The sequence below is a fragment of the Carassius gibelio genome, chromosome A20 (genome assembly GCF_023724105.1).
Source record: "Carassius gibelio isolate Cgi1373 ecotype wild population from Czech Republic chromosome A20, carGib1.2-hapl.c, whole genome shotgun sequence".
NCBI classification, from domain to species: Eukaryota; Metazoa; Chordata; class Actinopteri; order Cypriniformes; family Cyprinidae; genus Carassius; species Carassius gibelio.
The window spans coordinates 14,828,395-14,846,519 of NC_068390.1; the positions used below are offsets into that span (position 1 = coordinate 14,828,395).

General features: G+C 35.3%; 1 protein-coding gene across 4 annotated transcripts; it reads left to right on the forward strand.

Annotated features, from left to right (window-relative positions):
- The first annotated feature begins 11,112 nt into the window (after positions 1-11,112).
- On the forward strand, positions 11,113-17,098 carry LOC127938543 (beta-sarcoglycan). Of its 4 annotated transcripts, XR_008148735.1 has the most exons (8): positions 11,113-11,242; positions 12,407-12,616; positions 12,953-13,138; positions 13,241-13,432; positions 13,663-13,794; positions 13,982-14,082; positions 15,790-15,856; positions 16,285-16,350. XR_008148735.1 is itself a non-coding variant. In XM_052535228.1 (7 exons), the coding sequence occupies exons 1-7, from the start codon at positions 11,228-11,230 to the stop codon at positions 16,391-16,393; spliced, it is 945 nt and encodes a 314-aa protein (XP_052391188.1). In that variant the 5' UTR covers positions 11,113-11,227; the 3' UTR covers positions 16,394-17,098. The 4 variants fall into 4 exon arrangements, 3 of the variants coding, with proteins under 3 accessions (XP_052391188.1, XP_052391190.1, XP_052391189.1); XM_052535228.1 differs by lacking the exon at positions 15,790-15,856 and having other exon boundaries at positions 16,285-17,098; XM_052535230.1 differs by lacking the exon at positions 16,285-16,350 and having other exon boundaries at positions 15,790-16,210.
- Positions 17,099-18,125: the final 1,027 nt, after the last annotated feature.

Below are 18,125 nucleotides of genomic sequence, written 5' to 3' on the forward strand. Positions count from 1 at the left end.
CAAACCTACAGTGATCTTTCCCTCATCTGACAGCATCCAAATGCTTTCAAATTCTTCTAATCTCAGCACTAGAGCTCTTGTGGGCTGTTTGTCTGAAGGCTAACTTTACAGCAGCGATGGCTTCACTAAACTACGTGAGCCAAAAACAATCCACACTAAGGTTGCAAGGACACACAATACTGTACGTACCATCTCAAAATATTCATTGAGGTGTCACAACAGCCCTCCAAAACAAGCACACAGCTTCAAAAGTGTTCATCTACAGTTATATTTAGTCTTCCAGTAGATATATAGTCCAAAGGTCTGTATTAGTTCTTTTTTATTATTATTATTGCAGCTTAATCATTATGAATGTGTAATTTCAAATATATTTAAATGCATGAGGTACATATTTCAGTAGATCATTAAAGTATATAAATGTTTGTCAGTGCATTTGGCAGTTAACCATTTTTCAAAAATAAGTTCTGCTAATTGCATTTAATATGTATTTATTATAATACATTTTCCTTTTATTGTTAATAATATGAAAACATTCAGTTTACACTCAGGTGTTCATTTGTAGCATATTATATCTGTAGCAAGTGCTCTTTTTAAAAAGTATGTTAAAGTATACTTCTTTTTAAACTGACTGCTATCCGATAATGCCATCTTTTCATAGAAAACCAATTTCAGACCAAGACGTCGTTAAATCTAGGCACAGGAAATTAGTTTTGACCTTATTTCGTATCTCCTCCAGGTTGTTGCCATGGCTGCTCAAGATAGATTATTAAAATTCTGTCAGCATTAGTAATCGTCAGCTTGTTCTGCTGACAGTAAAGCAAATCCCCTCTGTGAATCTGTAAAACCTCTCTCAGCTGTTTCTGGGGTCTCTGGTGACTCAGTTTGATGTTTAGTCAGAAGCTGTAATTGTATTTGACGGGAAATGACATAGGAAATGTCCTAAATGTGCTTTAATACCTCCGCTTGCTATTTGTCAATAGTAAAATACATGAATTACCTTGAATATAAAAACCTGATGCATATCCGGATACCCTTTGTGGAGTTAAGCAGTTATGGTTTCCAATAGAAGAATTTTATCACATTTATTGGTGAGATATTATATGGCAGTTTTCCACAAGCAGCGTGGGAGTGTTTGGGAGTGTGTTTGTTGCAGTTCTTGAGCAGATTCCTGGAGACGCTGTCATGGAGTTACACTGCCATCAAGTGTTGATGTTTGGAGCTGCAGTGCAATACACAAACGCCAGTGGTTCTGTGCAAAACCACAGAGTGGAAACATTTCTCCAGCGTCCCTCTAATGTTCCCCGAGATCCCTGCTCATTCTCCACTGTGGGACATAAATAACCTCACACAGAAAGACTCCCAGTCCTGCTGTAAGGAAATGCCTTTAGTTTGATTCTGCTCTAGAAGGCTCACTGTCTGAATGTGTTCGTCTGATTGAGTGTGTGCAACTGAAAGAGTTTTAAAGAAAGAGCAATGAAACTAGTGTTATCATGTTTGCTAGTGGAACGTCTGAGTTAGGAGCTATCTTTACAGAGGGTTCAATTCCCATGGAAATTCACATTTTGGTGAAATGTGTGCACCTTCAGTCAAACTGAAATATTTAGTAAATAAATATCAAATATGCATTTGATACACTGCTATAGAGGACTGACATGCATTCAGAACTCTGCATGTCTCAGTTGAATATTAGACTCCTAATTGTTGACTACATCTCTGGCATTATAAGGTCAACACTTCCAATTACTTGTTTAAGTTAATTTTTCACAATATTCTAATTTAACTTTTTTATTATTATTATTATTATTTATGGAATACTTCTGTCTTCTCTTACTTTTGTTTCTCATAAACTATTTGTGGTCATATTCAGAATATGGTCATATTAAGATTTTAACCTCATAGGCATAACCCGGTTACATCAATGTTTAGTCACATTTTTTTTCAAGTTAACTATTAGCTACAACTTTTGCCTCAATAAACTCCTAATTATTGTTTATATCAAGGTAGTTGTTAAGTTTAGGTATTGGGTAGGATTAACGATGTAAAATGTCTTGCAGAATAAATGCTTTAAAAGCACAATATTCTTGTAAAAAGCATGCTAATAAGCATCCAGTTACTAGTGAGAATTGGTCCCTATGCTGAAGTGTTACCCAATATTATAGTTTCTGTCCATTTATCATCATTACCCTTCGACATTATCAAATATCAAAACAAAAAAGAATGAACCCCGCACACTATCATTACATGCAAACATATAGAAAATAGATTCACAATGTTTCGGTCCCATGGCTTTCGTCAGACATAGGAACTTGTGGATCTTAATTAGGAAATGGTTTACACATAAACATGGTCATTGTTTCAGTGTGACTCAAATACTCTCTTCATCTCCTACTGGTTCTTTGCTGTGGTCAGTGTAAATAAAAGCTCGTAATCTCCAGCCTATAACAAAGAAAACCAAAACAGTTTGACTCATTCTCACAGATCTGAATCTAATGCTGGGAAAAATGGACTCGAAACAAACCACGACCCCTAAAATTAGCATCAGCAGCCACAACATGGAAACTTAGTACCCTAAATTTAATAGGGCTGTTTATTGTGAAGCCATAAAGCTTTTGTGTGCCTAGAATTGTCATCTGTAATACATGTTGTGTGTGGTTTGCTGTGACTAGAGCAAGAGCTTAACCATTAAGATCCTTTGATTCTTTCATGTGGAAGACCAAAGTACAACCAATAACATGAAGTAAGCAGAAAGTCTACAAACACTTGCTAACCGTCACTCCTTTGTGTTGTTTTGCGAATGTATACATGCTGCACATTAAAATGTTTCTGGGGGGAAAGTCCTGAGAATGCTCTCAACTTGCTATCAACTTGAAAAATGCATTTATTTATTTTTTTCTGTGATAATCTGTCATACTAATGTTTGAAATGGTTGAAAAACACCTGTTTCATTTACTATTTGAACAAAATAAAAAATTCATAGCCTTTACTTATCTCTGCAAATATGTATCATTACTGGTGTATGCGTATAAGTTTTTAATTTTATTAGTGCTATTGCAGCTTGCCTATAAAGTCATGTCACTGTAACTCTGTCAGTTGGTCTGACTGCAGCTTTATGAACGTAACACACACACACACACACACACCCCAGTGACCACATTTGCCACTGCATCCGCTTAATCTGTAACCATATTCAATATCCATAAAAACTTCATCTCTTTCCTTGTTATCATCATTCTCAAAGTATGAACCATATTTCCAGAAATGTAATTGGCATTAGAGAGGGATTTGGAGTGCACTAACAGAGCTTTGTCCTCTGATTTCCATGCAAGGATCAAATCAGTGTGTTCACTAAAAAGTCTCTTGAGCGCTGTAAAGTAGAGAGACTCACACCTGGTCGATCCCACTCCCCCTTCCTTTTAAGCACCTCTGTTTTTGCCATCATCATAATTCTCCATCTGTTTCTTATAAGGGTAGCGGTGAGGGGCCAGTGTTAACTGCTGTCTTGTGCAACAAGTTGTGTTTGGTCAGTGGCTCTAGTTGGGTTACCTACCTCGACATACACTGCTCATATCCCAAATGATGGTCAACATGAAATCATTTAGAGATACTACCAAATACATGAAACAAATACATAATGACATCAAACAATATGAGACTACACTGAAACCATTTAGTTCTCATATAAAACTGGAAATTAACTTTTAACAAAAGTTAACCAAACAGGGGACTTTAGACATTGACTTCCATTGTATTTTTTTACTTACAATCAAAGTCAATGGCTAGAATTAAAAAAATGTATTAAAAAAAAATGTTTTGCTGATTAATTTTGCAAATTAGAAAGGAGATATTAATGCTGATGTTTAAAACTGCTCTGCTTCCCTTTCTTACTGTTAAAATCTATGGCTGTTAATTGAATTAAATAGCCACAATTAATCAGATAAATATATCTTAATGCTGCCCAGTCTATAAAAACCAGAATGAAAACTGAAACAAACTAATCACAAAATAAATACCTACAAAAAATGATATTATTTAAACATTTAAACACACTTAAAAACACATCTTAAGTTGATATTGACAATGCAAACACACACACACACAAATTGTATAATCTTTTTTTTCCTTTAAAATTTTCTGTGGGCCCTCTACCAAGTTCTTGCAGCCCTCTGGGGACCTAAAAACCTCTGGTCTAAAACACTACACATGTAGCTTTCCCACTGAAGCATGCCCTGTCTGAGACCTCATGCAGAGTTCTGGACATATATTTTGTTTGTCTGTTATGAAACATTACGATTTCACCATTTTGACCGTTTTAACGACGTGTGAAAACAGTCTTGTCAAAAACATGGCCCCCTTCTCTTGCTTTACTATGCAATTTGAATTCAAAATATGTATTTCAGTGATTTCACAGTTCTTGTCCAGGAACTTTTTACCCTTTCCTTTTCTCAATTATCTCCACAGTTAAAAGCCATGTCGATTCTCACCATCCCCACTTCCTCTTTGAGGTGTGACAAATGAAAAGAAGAAACATTCCTATAAAAGTCATGGCCCACTGACAGTTCTCTTATCTGTTTTTATTTATTTTTAAAAACAATTTTTTACAGACCCTTTTCATGTGAAATAAAAAGTTCAGCAGCTTAAACTGTATGGGCATTTCCAAAATAAAAAATGGTGGCTAAATTAACACTATAAAACCTTGTGAAAACTAGCAGATGTGAAATGACTACAAAACATGACAGGAAGTTTGACCACGAGGACCAGAGTGTGACCTTTGTTGAGAGGAAATAAGATAATGTCTCGGTGGAGAGTTGGACCATGACATCGCTGGACTGGACTGTTGTAATGTCACGGCTAATAGGGCATTTTGGGACAGCTTGTCCCGCATTAATAATGTAAGCAAGATACCTTGGCTGGTGTTTAATGTAACCTCATGACCTCATGGTGTCAGCTCTCCTGTTAGTCATAACCTGTAGTTCAGTGGTCACTCAAGAGAACTGCAGAAGATGGATTTAACGGGCCTAAGGAGCTTAAGGGACTTTGTTCAATGTGTCTGTGGGAATAAGTATTTGTGAATCAGCTACACATTACCTCAATCAGGGCGAAAATGATAAAATAGACATTATTTAATTTATTTATTTATTTTCAGTTTATTAGCCGTTATTAGCCACAGTTTGATGTGAAGGATGCCAAACTTATCTCATTCACATTGCAAAACAGCAAAATTATATCAGCTGAGCATTGTTGCTATATGCATTGTTTATTTAAATTTGTATATATTTATTATGTTGTTTCCCCTTTATGTTATTTCAGATTACCAACATGAAATCACTATTACTCTTAGTCATCACTTTTCGTTCAGTTTTTTTCAGTTTTTGACCTCTTTTTTTGCTCTTTTATCTCCTCCCATCATGATTTTTATATCAATTGTGATTTATATTGTTTGGTACAGTCCACTGTAACCCTGTCTGTGTGTGAAGTGATATATGAATGTTTTAATGCTGCACTAAAGGGTTCAGCCCAGTTTTTAAGACTCCAATTTGGAAAGAAAGAGCTCATGGCCAGCCAAAACACAACTCCCTCAAAACAGTTGACAAAACACAACCGGGACACATCAAATGCCCCTTCACAGAGAGATTGAGAGTGTGTGCGATAAAGTAGAAAATGGAGGGAGTTAGGTACTGCACAGATATATTTTGAGTTAATTACACATTGACCGAGTTTAAAAAATGCTTTAAAATGAGAGAATATATCTAATTACGGGCGACGAGAGGGTCTATCCATCATGAGTATCAATGATATCATACACTTTATTCTCATGCAAGCCAGAGAGGCCCAGCACATCAGGAAGAAGTATGTTGTCACACCAAATCTAAGAGTAAATGTGTGTGAGAAATGTGTAAAACTCTAAAGGCAGGAAATGTGTCTCAAGTGCCATTAGTTTGAGTTTTTAAGAGCTGACTGTAGACCTTTAAAGGCTTTGATGATCTGAATGCTGCACTTGGCCTCAGGTCTAAATGAGTTTATCACATGCTGAACCACAAACTTCCAACCTCACAGGTTCAAACTATGTCCAGTACTGTTAAGGCCACACACTACTGACCAGCCATACACTACCAGTAACCTGTTACATAAGCTTCAACCATGAGGTCATGCTGGCCTTTGAGCATCTCACAGAATCACAAAAATAAAAATAAATAAATTCTGTCATATAGAACATTTTGTATTAAAAATAATAATAATATAAAATAATAATAATAATAATAATATAAATAAATAAATTATTAAACATAATAATAATATAAATAAAGTTGAAATTATATACAAAATATATATATATAAAAAAAAGAATTAGATGAAAAACTGTTGCCTTAGAAACTGAAAAAATCTGAAGCACTAAAATTACTAACTGGAAATAAATAAAAAATAAATGAAGCCTAAAAATGACAAAAATGACTAAAAATACAATCAGTTTATAGTGAAAACTAAAAATATAAAAATACTATATAATAAAAACTATTATAGTATATAAATGTTATTTAAATAACACTGGTATTTAGTCAAAGACTAAAATATTTACCTGTGATTAATCAGTGCATATTAGATCAATATTGCACAATATTGAATAGACAAAAAACATATATAAAAAATATATATATATTTATTTATGTAACTATAATTATTGATTGTTTAGCTGCTCATGCTCATGAAAGAATGTACATTTTTAACATAATGGATTATCATTTAGTCCTGCTGATCTGCAGGTAATTAATTAGTTCTTAGAATCAGTTATTTTGATTTGCCAATTTTTACATTATAGTATTTAATTGTAAATTGTAATATGTTGTAGAGAACGGAAGGAGTTTTTTATTGGAATAAGTCAACCTCTAGTATTTGGACATTTGATTAAAGGCTGTTGCAGTGCTTTCATCCTTAAGGAAGGGCTTTGGTAAGAGCGGATGAAAGGAGATCTATTGATGGATGCCTGGTTGAGCTGATATATGCAGGGTGGGAGGATACCTCTAAACTCACTTTATAAGCTTTACCCCCTTCCTTCAACACAGTTTCAGGAGAGTTACAGGCCCCTGCTGAGCTTACCTCCAGTGAACAAGCAGGAGGTCTCTGCGGTTACGTTCTCCTGCCTCTCAATCCACAGCACAACTGGATAAACATTCCACTGGATATGTAACGGACCGTCCGGGCCTGATCAGCCCACATTCCTCTGGCCCACACCAAACCAAACCAATAGCTTTTTCAACTGACCCAGTCAAAGCATTCCACCCCAGTCCGACTCGGCAGACCAGTTGCATGTTTGGGTGTAGGAACTCTCTCGGCTGCTGTTTTCATCACAGAGATCCCAAACATTTTCCCTGGAGGGATATTTCTATAGACATCCAGGGAAAAGGCAGGAACACAAACAGAAGATTAAAGGGGTCATTTCAGGCTGGCACATGGGTGAGTGTGATTACCTGAACAGCCTTACAGAGGAGGAAAGTTTGTTCATTGCAACATGTAACTTTAAGAAATGCCCAACATTTTCAAACCATTGCAAAATAAACCGTGGTTTGGAGCATTTAACGGCCACACTTCCCCAAATCTCTTTGGCTTGTTTCTGCAGACACATTCATATTTCCAAACTTCTTGTAGGCAAAAGCATTTAGCCAAATGTATGATGCAGTACACGGCTCACGGAAAACCTGCCAAGTTAAACAACATAACATGTAATCAATCTCTGATGGTGTTACATTGCAAAATCCTAATTAATAGGCATGAAATTGTTTTTACAGCAGTATGCAAACACTGGATGTAATAAATCTGTAAGATCTAAATCTGTGGATTTACACATGCCTGCGGACATAAATACTTAAAGGCATCAACAAAAGCCAGTTGTGAGAGAGGATTATATGAACTCTGTCTTAATTATTATTAATCATTTATTAATTGTATAATTATTATTATTATAAAAGATACCTTTCGGCAGTCTGATCTAATAATGCATGATTTTTCAAAAAGGTGGTATACCCTGTATACATACAGTATGTTACTTTAGAAGAATGCTATTATGCTATTTAAACATGCACCACTAGTCTATTTATGCAATCATCATTTTAATCTAAAAAGTGATTATCCTGGAGGTTATCCTGTCCTTTTACTCAGCCTGAAGCATTAGTGCATTTATCTTCCTGCCGTTCTTTTTCTTTAAGTCTCTCTTGAGGCAAAAGCCCAAGAGATACTGCGAAAATTTAATAAGCTTGATCAAACAATTCTGCTCATTAGCATGGGGCAATTTCCTCGTGTTAATTAGCAGTTGTGAACAATGACGCCACACTGTTGCTGGCATCACCATCACATCTAAATGAACTCAGGCAAGCAAGCAATGAAAACTGTCCAGCATTCCAAAAACACAACACAATCTTGTAGTGCGCCAAAAGATACACCTACTGCAATTTTGTGCAGTGGCTATTATATATTATTCAAAAGATTTATACTATTTATCTTCCTTGAAGTCTCCTGCTCTGTCTTTCTTAGTCAGTTTGAGGATGAGACTCTAATTCAGTTACATACTCTCATACACATTCATCTCTGACTGACTGATTGATCTTGAACTTGGAGACTCAAAATAAAGCCTCAAACTTTCATTCCCTCTCCACCCCTTTATCTCTCTCGGGCTGTTTTATTATTATTTTTATTATTTTATTTTTTAAGAATACAACCTATTATTTATCACAATTCTTTAACTATTTCAGTCTCATTCTGTAAACTTTTGACTCGTATGGTTCCTGGCATGAGCTGATGTGTTTCTTAAACTTAGCGCAAGATCACCACCTAGTGGCTCAACCTGGTTTATTGTAGCTCATATAGTTTTTAAGAGCATTATTAAAACCAATGCATCCTTTGCTACAATAAAAAGGCAATGATCTGCAGTTAACATTAGAAACCGCTTATGATAGTCTTCAGTTAAGAAAAGGTTAGTGATGGCTGGTTACTTTTGTTTCCTCACACATTTTTTTGTCCATATAGGCTATGTATACTGTATATATTCACAGTGTAGTTTAGAAAAATGTATGTGAACTCCAATATATCAGTGTTATTTTATGACCAATTTATGATCAGTTCCTGTACAGTAGCTAGAGATTTAAGCATATGCCACTCTTATTCTATCATTGGTCTGCTGGAGGTCTCAGATCTCAGTCTGCTACAGAGGACAGTCCAGGTCTGGCAGCAACTGTGCTCAGAATAAATGCTGGTTGGGGTATTTCTATCACATCTAGCAAAATACAACATCTGATTATTTCACAAAATGAAAAGTAGCCACTGAGTATGTGTTCATGCTGCATCTGCCTGTATTACTGGACCCTGCTTTATAATTTGTTGCTATGACTTGGCCTTGCAGTGATTCTACAATTACATTACTCACCGTCCTCTCATCCTAGAACAGCAGGAGGTTTTCCAGTGCCATAGCAACTATATAATGCTGCCTTGTGTGTGGATGCTGTGTGGTTGAGAGTGTCTCAATGAATCCACTCTCCTGTAATCATAGACATGGCCTACCTAGCAATTTATTTTATTTCATGGCTCCGCTCTTGAAAATTTCCTGTATTTTTTCCTTTTTTTCTTTTTCTATTTTTATTACAGTGGAAAATACCTTCAAAGGAACAGTCAGTAATATTTTGTTTATGTTGTGCTGTGCATCTTGACGTTACACCAGTATTACCAGTTTCATTATAGAAATGCATAGTCAGCCATGATTCATTTATTCTCTGGGAAAAAAAAGGTCAAGTAACAGAGTTACAGAGATAAAGTGATTAATAGCTGGTCACATGATCTCCACATGGTAGCACCCCATGAAGCAAGACGCATGTAAAACAAAACTTTTATTCAGTTTTCTTTTTCTAACAAAAAAAATAATAATAATGAAATATAAAAACCTAAAAAATAAATTTAAATTTCCATGGAAGAATGGCTAGCAATATGCACTTTAATGTACCTGCATCCTTCTCAGTTAAGTAGGATGAGAGCGACCTCTAGTGGAAGTGGGTACAGCCAGAACAATGTTTTTTTGTTTTTTTGTGTTTGAACTAGGTGACCTTTCATAATGACGTCAGTCAGTGTAACCCACCTTTTATGTAACTTTGACTTCCTTTATATCTATTGTGACTCAAGGACAACGAAGCAGTTATATACATACATTAATGATATGACCACTGCTGAGTCATTTTTTCCCCCATAAACAGTTTAAAACCATTCATTTTATTCAATGGTTTAAACTGACATTTAAAACTGACCTTAATGTGAAAATGCATTCGGTGCATTCTGTAAAAGATTTTTTTTTTAAACAAATTAACGAGGGTTCAGTAGAAACACTTTGCTTACTGCACTTCTATTTAGAGTGATGACAGAAATACAGATCTTAAAAGAGCCAATTAATATTCTCCAAGGTATCTGAATTACAAAAGTGCTGGTCTGCAGGTGTGACCAACACAACAGATTTTCTGTTTGAACCTAATTCCTACTGAGATAAAAATAACATAAATATACAAAAATACTGCATACTAAAAAATAGAAAGAATAGCACCTTAAATGACTTGTCCAGTTAGCACAGACAAATAAAGCACCTTAACAAGCACATACACCAAAAAAAAAAATGGTGGCTTGTTTTTTTTTTTTTTTTGTTAGTTTTTTTTTTTTTTTTTTTTTTGAGTCTATTATGTTCACCAAGCTATGATTTGTTGCAAAATAAATATTGAAAGTCTCTTTTGCTCACATTTATTTGATAAAAAATACAGAACTTAGTAATGTAAATGTAGAATCACTGCAAGGCCAAGTCATACCAACAACACCCAGAAGAATAGAAGAACTCCCAGAGAGCAAATGATAATATCTAGAATGAAGTTAAATCACACTCGGCCAAATAAAACAATGTTTTTATTGAGGAATCATCCCTCAGGTTTGTGTGATAGTGAAATGGAAGATGACCATGTTATTTGTCACTGCATTAAATATAAGATGCAAAGAATAAGATTAAAACTTGAGTTTTTTTTTAAGTAAATACGAATCTCTGGTCCACACTCCAGTACAGCGGGTGGCGGTTATGCACTTTAAAAACTAGTTGCCTTCCGCCAAATAAAAGAGAAGAAGATGATAACGGTTCTCTCGCAGTGGTTTGGGGTTTCTCCATGGATTTCTCCCATAGACAGTAAAGAAGCTGCTGGCAGAGAGAGAGAAACTCAACATGGCGTCAGTGCAGGTCTGTTTTCAGCGTGAATTTTTTATCTTTTCTCTTTTGCATTGCTTTTCAAGCGATTTTGAGCGTTAAAACGAGCGATGTATAATAACTTTAAAATTGAAACCATGTCTGTGAATTAATATTGCAGGGTTACAGTTTGCTGTTGTTATACTGAATATTGATACGTTGGAGCTCTAAAATCAAAAGCATTCGCTCGTGTTTATCATAGAGGAAAGAGCTGTGTGTCATTTATTTTTAGGCACACAGACACACGGACTCATCTGCTGCATTCCTGAAGACAGCAACACTGCTTTCTTTTTTAGCCGTCACACTGTAATAGCATGAATGTGCATTTATTATTAATTAATTCTAAAAGAAGATCTATTTGCTTAAAAAAAAAAAAAAAAATTGTGATATGCTAGAATATGTTGTTTTTTTTTTTGTTTTTTTTTTGCGTATTTCCAAATTAGAGACTCCTTTGTAGCCTACCCTATTACTCCCTTTAACTTGAAAATCGTTTGCCACTATCTAGTGCTGTATCCATTATGAATTATATTATATGATTATTAATTACTGAGAATATAAATTATTATTGGTCCCAAAAATATCACGGCACTTAAGACATGCTTAAAACTAACTCTGAGTAACGTAATTAAATATAAAATATTAAAATGTAATGAAATATAAAACTTGAATATGTATTTTAAACATAATCACAAATAGATATGTTAAAATTTAAATTATAAAAAATGTTGTTTAGAACAAAATGTAAAAGTATTTGACATTGTGTGGTTGTCAATTATTAGTGAACATGCTAAAATGAACTACACCATTGGTTATTATGCTGAAACACTTCAGTGAACTTGAGGATAACAGATCTTGTATCTACTAAAAATTTACCTTGGAAACAGATGGTGGAAGGTAATTGGAAAAATACAAATTTTAATTGTGGCTTAAGTACGTTTGGTCTACCATAATAATAATGCATACTGGCATAACTGATATTTTACACCCAAACTCATCACTGCAGCCTAGAAAATATCTTAATTGCAAATTGTTTAAGTAAAGCTTTGGAGGGGTTCTTGTATGGTAAACCACTGGTGGCAGTAATGGAGTGTCTTGTAAAACAGACATTAATTGTACCATCTGACATCATATACCTTCTTCTTTTCCTTATATCCACAGGAATTCCCAAATGCACCGGTGAAGAAGTCCATGAGGGAGAAGTCTATTGAGTGTAGATCAGTTAATAAAGAGCACAACAGTAATTTTAAGGCTGGATATGTTCCGATTGAGGAGGAGCGGCTCCACAAAACAGGACTGAGGGGTCGCAAGGGCATCATTGCCATTGGCATTATCATCCTACTTTTTCTGCTTGCGCTCATCAACCTCATTGTGAGTTTATCAGTTCTTTTTTTGTTGTGTCTGTGATATTAAAATGATATGATATACTCAAAAACTAGCATCAAATAATTTTGCATGCATTAAATGGATCATAAGTGAAAACAAAAGCATAATACCATGAAAGATTTATATTTCAAATAAATGTTTTTTATTGAGCTTTCTATTCATCAGAGAATTCTGAAAAAAATATGTATTAAGCAGCACAACTGTTTTTAATATTGATCATAATAATAAGTAAGATAAGAAAACATTCAGATCACTTGAGTTACATCTCTACTGCTCACTGAATACAGAGACTGTTATACATTATTTATCTGTGTTTTATAGATAACACTGGTGATATGGACAGTGATACGGATAGGTCCTGGAGGTTGTGAAAGTATGGAGTTTCACGAGAGTGGACTGCTACGCTTCAAACAGAAGGCTGATATGGGCGTTATCCACCCTCTACACAAGAGCACAGTGGGCGGCAGGAAGGACCAGGACCTTTTCATTACTGGCAACAATAATCCAGTCAGTCAGCATAGGATCTGACTCTCTTTCAACAAGTATGTATGCTCTGAGTGATGACATGAGAAAGTGTATTGATTTCGGTGTTCTCTGTGTGAGTTACAGGTGGTGTTCCAGCAGGGCAACACCAAGCTGAGCGTAGAGGAAGACAAGACGTCTATCGTCAGTGACTTGGGCATTTCCTTTACTGACCCCCGCACTCAAACGACTTTCTTCAGCACTGACTTCGACAACCATGAGTTCCACCTGCCCAAAGAGGTCAAGGTTCTCAACGTGAAGAAAGCCTCTACTGAGAGAGTAAGCAAAAGTACTCGTAGTCCTGACTCATGGACTTATGAAACTTGAATAACTGAGTACAAATTAAAATAGTAGTGCCTGATCACATGGCATGTATCACTTATATGTCAGGACAAATCTCACATATGAAAAGACTTTTAACATGAGATTTATGATCGTCTTAATCTAGGTCTTTTGATTAGACACACATGAGTTGTGTTTGTACCGTGACTCAGTGCCGTCCTTTGCAGATCACAAGTAACGCATCGTCTGACCTCACCATCAAAGGAGATGGTAAGGCCATTATCCGTGGCAATGAGGGAGTTTACATCATGGGCAAAACCGTGGAGTTCAGCATGGGTGGTGACATTGAGCTAAAAGCGGTAAGTAGTTAAAAGATTTAAAAAGTTTTTCTTAATTTTTTTAGTTGCATGTTAACTTTTTTCTCAAAAAAAAAAAATACTAAATAAGATCATCATCCATTAAGATATCAGTAATTACTTCAGTTTTCAGTTTTACATGATCCTTCAGTAATCATTCTAATCTTTTTTTTTTTGCCTTTCTATACAGGAAAACAGCATCATTCTAAATGGCTCAGTGATGTTCAGTCCTTCACGTATACCAAACTCCTCTTTAAGGGGAGACCTGTTCTTCAATGAGGGTCTGGAGAGGTATAAACTTTGCATGTGTGCAGACGGCACACTATTCAAAGTGCAGGTCAAATACTCCAACATGGGCTGCCAAACATCCGACAATCCGTGTTGAGCAGCACACTAATGAAAGACGAATAACGACCACTGGAAAACACATACACATGCTTATTAATGCCTTCTTATGAATATTAAGAGTGAACTGGCAAAAGTTACAAAGATGGTAATATATATATACATTTATTTATTTATATAATTTTTCCCTAAAAACTGGATAATAATTATTAGTTTATACACGCGTAATACACAAAAAACACACTATCTGGCCTAACACTCCCACCCAATAGGACAGTTTCTTCGACACTCCCATTCAGCATTATTAGAGGTCTAAGAACACACAAACACACACACACCTCTATGATGATGATGGCTCCCTAATAACCATAAATCCGACCCAGCACAAAGAGAACGGTTTGCTTTTATGGCCGAGAGCTCCCTGTGTATTCAGTGTTTTGCAGCCTATAAGCAGCCTACTTTCAGTCTTCACTGCATGTGCTTTATATATTGTATTGTAGCAGAGTAATTGGGTCCAGTGATTTTCTGAGCAGTTTTATTACACTCTTTTACTATCCCCTCCTGTCACTAATAACTATCAGATTGGCACATGAAAAGAGGGGTGTTGTTTGACTGATACAAGTTTTAAAATAGTATGTGTCATAAACCTTCTGCATTGTTCTATATGGCCAGTGGGGCTTTAGAAGATTTTTAAGAGGTGATTTAAAGGGGCCAATTATATTTAACAGCTCAGATGTCATTAAGATGTTTTCAGGGTTGGTTTTTTTAACACAAATTGTCATGATTTGGGCCTTTTGCTTTTCATTTCATTTGTAATAGTCTTCGAGCACAGTCAAGTGAAATAAGCAACACTTAGTCTGATCCTGAAACAGTGGCGACGTATCACTTCTGGAACATATTTTTGTTTAGAGGTGTTTACCAGTGTATCTTTTGAGAAGATAAAAAAGGAAACCTCTTTGATATATAATTGATTTATCTGAGTGTGATATTTTGTGCAATATAACCTTCTTGACCTGGTTTATCTGGGTATATGTGTGGTATTTATTGTTTATTGTGATGTCAAAACCAAAATCTTATGTTCTAAGACTGTCAGATGTGACTTTCTTTTCAACCCTATAATGGATTAGTCTGTCAACCTGAAACCAACAGATTGTCATCCGTTTTTAAACTTTCTATGGTTTAAGGTCTTTTCAGCATAGTTAGAAGGCAAGTCCAAATAATTTGAATGAAGAAGAAAATAAATGCTTCTATTTATCGGTGTTTTTGTTAATAAATGCAAATACGGTTTTGATTGAAAAAAAAAAAACAATCTATCACAACAATGACAAATATTAGATTTGCTAACTATATTATGTGGCTACTGAGTAAAGATAATAATTAACTTGTCAATTATACATTTTGGTCAATGATCTAGTGGCAATTCACTTATGTATCACTGCATACGTATGTAAAACAGTTTGTTCTTATTTATTCAATATTAAATATATTTATTTGTTTATTTTATCCTTAAAATGCTTGGGAGGGAACAAACCTGAGTAAGACATTAACTTGAGTGATTGTAGAAAGATTGTTCTTTGTGTGAGTGTGTGTGGTATAAAAGAGAAAAAAAACGCACTCTCTTTTATAAATTTATTCGTACCATGTCTTACACAGACGCGTTTCGGCCTAAGCCATCATCAGTGTGTGTGGTGCCATAATGCTTTTCAGACTTCGATCTTTGGTAAGTTGAAGTTAAAAGTCAAAGAATTTCTCAGTTGGTCTCAGTGTTTTGTTGGGAATTTTTCATAAGTACAGACAGAAGTTTGCCTGAGTGGAGAATTGCTACCCTACCCTACCTCTACTATATATTTTTTTTCATTCAGCTTTGAATTGTATAAGTTTTACTTGAATTTTCCCTTGAGCTTAGGCAACTGAAGGACTGGTGTTTAATAATTTAGACTCTCTTCAACTGTATATATGTGTTTGTGCATATTGATGTTATTGGTTTTATGGTGCAGCACTGGATTTCAGGTATTCGTCCTAACAGCTCAGTAGATAAATAAATGTGTTTTCTATCTGTATTGTACCATACAAATGTGAGTGTGTCATATTTTGTCATCGGTACTTTTTCACTTCTCCAATCTGTTATTTGTTGTTTATATCATTCAGGGCTGACAATAATGTCAGCGTCCAGCTCAGTGCGGCAGTGTTGCTCCTCCACCTCTGCGGGACACATTCTGTCCTGTTCCCTGCCTGTGCCAGCACGGTCCTCTCCTGAACTGCTCTTCTTTGGGTCTGACTGAGATGCCCACATGCACCCAGCAACTGTGGTTTCTTTGAACATTTCCAATAATGCCTTGCAGTCTCTGGGTCTTCTCAGCTCTGGTCATGTAAAATTAAAGGGGCTTCTGCACCTTTGGTTGGGAAGTAATGCTCTGAAGAGCCTGTCATTGATTTTGAAAAAGGGCCGATCAAGCAGTAGGACCCTATCAAGTGGAAAACAGGAATGCACCTCCTGGGCACCTGACGTTCAGTTGCTGTATGCTGAAAGAAACCATCTAAAATATCTACCAAAAGGTATGTGTCGCAGGAGTACCACTGTAAAAAAAAATCCTGTAAATTAACAGTAATATACTGGCAGCAGGGTTTCCAGCAGTGTACCGTAATTTTACAGTTGTATTACCATTTTCTGAATTACAGCTTTTTTGGAAATTAACAGTAATATACTGGCAGCAGGGTTTCCAGCAGTGTACCGTAATTTTACAGTTGTATTACCATTTTCTGAATTACAGCTTTTTTGGAAATTAACAGTAATATACTGGCAGCAGGGTTTCCAGCAATGTACTGTAATTTTACAGTTTCATTACTGTAGTTGATTTTGTTTTAAACAGTAGAACTGGCAATTTTGCCAGTCAGTAACTTTATTATAAATATCTGTATTTTAACAAACTCACAAACTGGCATTGTACTTTCATTTATACAAGAAAAGTGTCAGCAAATACACAGAAAAGAGAAGACCAAGGGGGTATTTCCCAAGCAATAATTAAAATGCTTTCTCAAAAAAAAAGCAATCAAAATGGAAGAATCAGTCTTTGTATGTGTTAGAGAAAGATGAGATGAAGAGAGAATAAAATTAACCATAGCATTACAAAACAGACAATGTGCAAAATGAACCCTGTAGAAGTCTGTAGACATATTTAAACTGATTAAAGTTGACCATATAAAACACAAAACAAGCAGTCATTTAAGGTATATGTGCGATGAGTATAACATACAGTAGCATGGGCATGGGCTTGGAGTGTACATTCCTCTAAAAACAGCCTTTCAGAAATTGCAAACAACTTCTGAACAAGAATTTTATTTTGGTGTAATAAAAGTCAAAGCCTGGCAAGGATTTGTAGAACAGTCCAAGAAAGTTTCAGGAACATAAAACTGTCACCAATTCTGATGCAAGTGTAGCCAGGGAGGGCTGTAGTCTGAAACATAAAAAATATATTTTAAGTTAAAATAACATCAGCAGAATATCTAATAACATGACAAAAAACATATACATACATACATATATATATATATATATATATGTATATATACATACATATATGTATGTATGTATGTACGTGCTACACACTTTACCTTACAGCATTAGTAATCTATTCAATACTGTAAAAAAAATCTTCAACCACTGAAAAATATTTATTGAGTTATTTATTTATTTGTTTATTTTAAATACAATCTTTTTAATCTAATTTTAATATGAAAAATCTGAACCTTCCCAGGGTCTTGCACCATTTCCTCTTCCAAGCACTTTAAAGTCTGCAAAGGTGACAGAAACAGGATCTAGTATCTTAGCTGAGAAAGAAGCACAACCTTTCCCTAAGAAGAATGTTAAGCAAGACAAGGCAAACAGAAGCACATCTTGAAAGAATACCAAGAGTTAAGAGATCTATTCGATTGACACACCAATGATCAGCTGAAAGAGGAATATCTGAGGGCATTTTAGAAATGCAAAG

Coding starts and splice junctions, on each gene's coding strand:
- LOC127938543 (XM_052535228.1), top strand. Junction 12,617..12,952: donor TTGCGCTCATCAACCTCATT/GTGAGTTTATCA, acceptor TGTGTTTTATAG/ATAACACTGGTGATATGGAC. Junction 13,795..13,981: donor GTGACATTGAGCTAAAAGCG/GTAAGTAGTTAA, acceptor CTTTCTATACAG/GAAAACAGCATCATTCTAAA.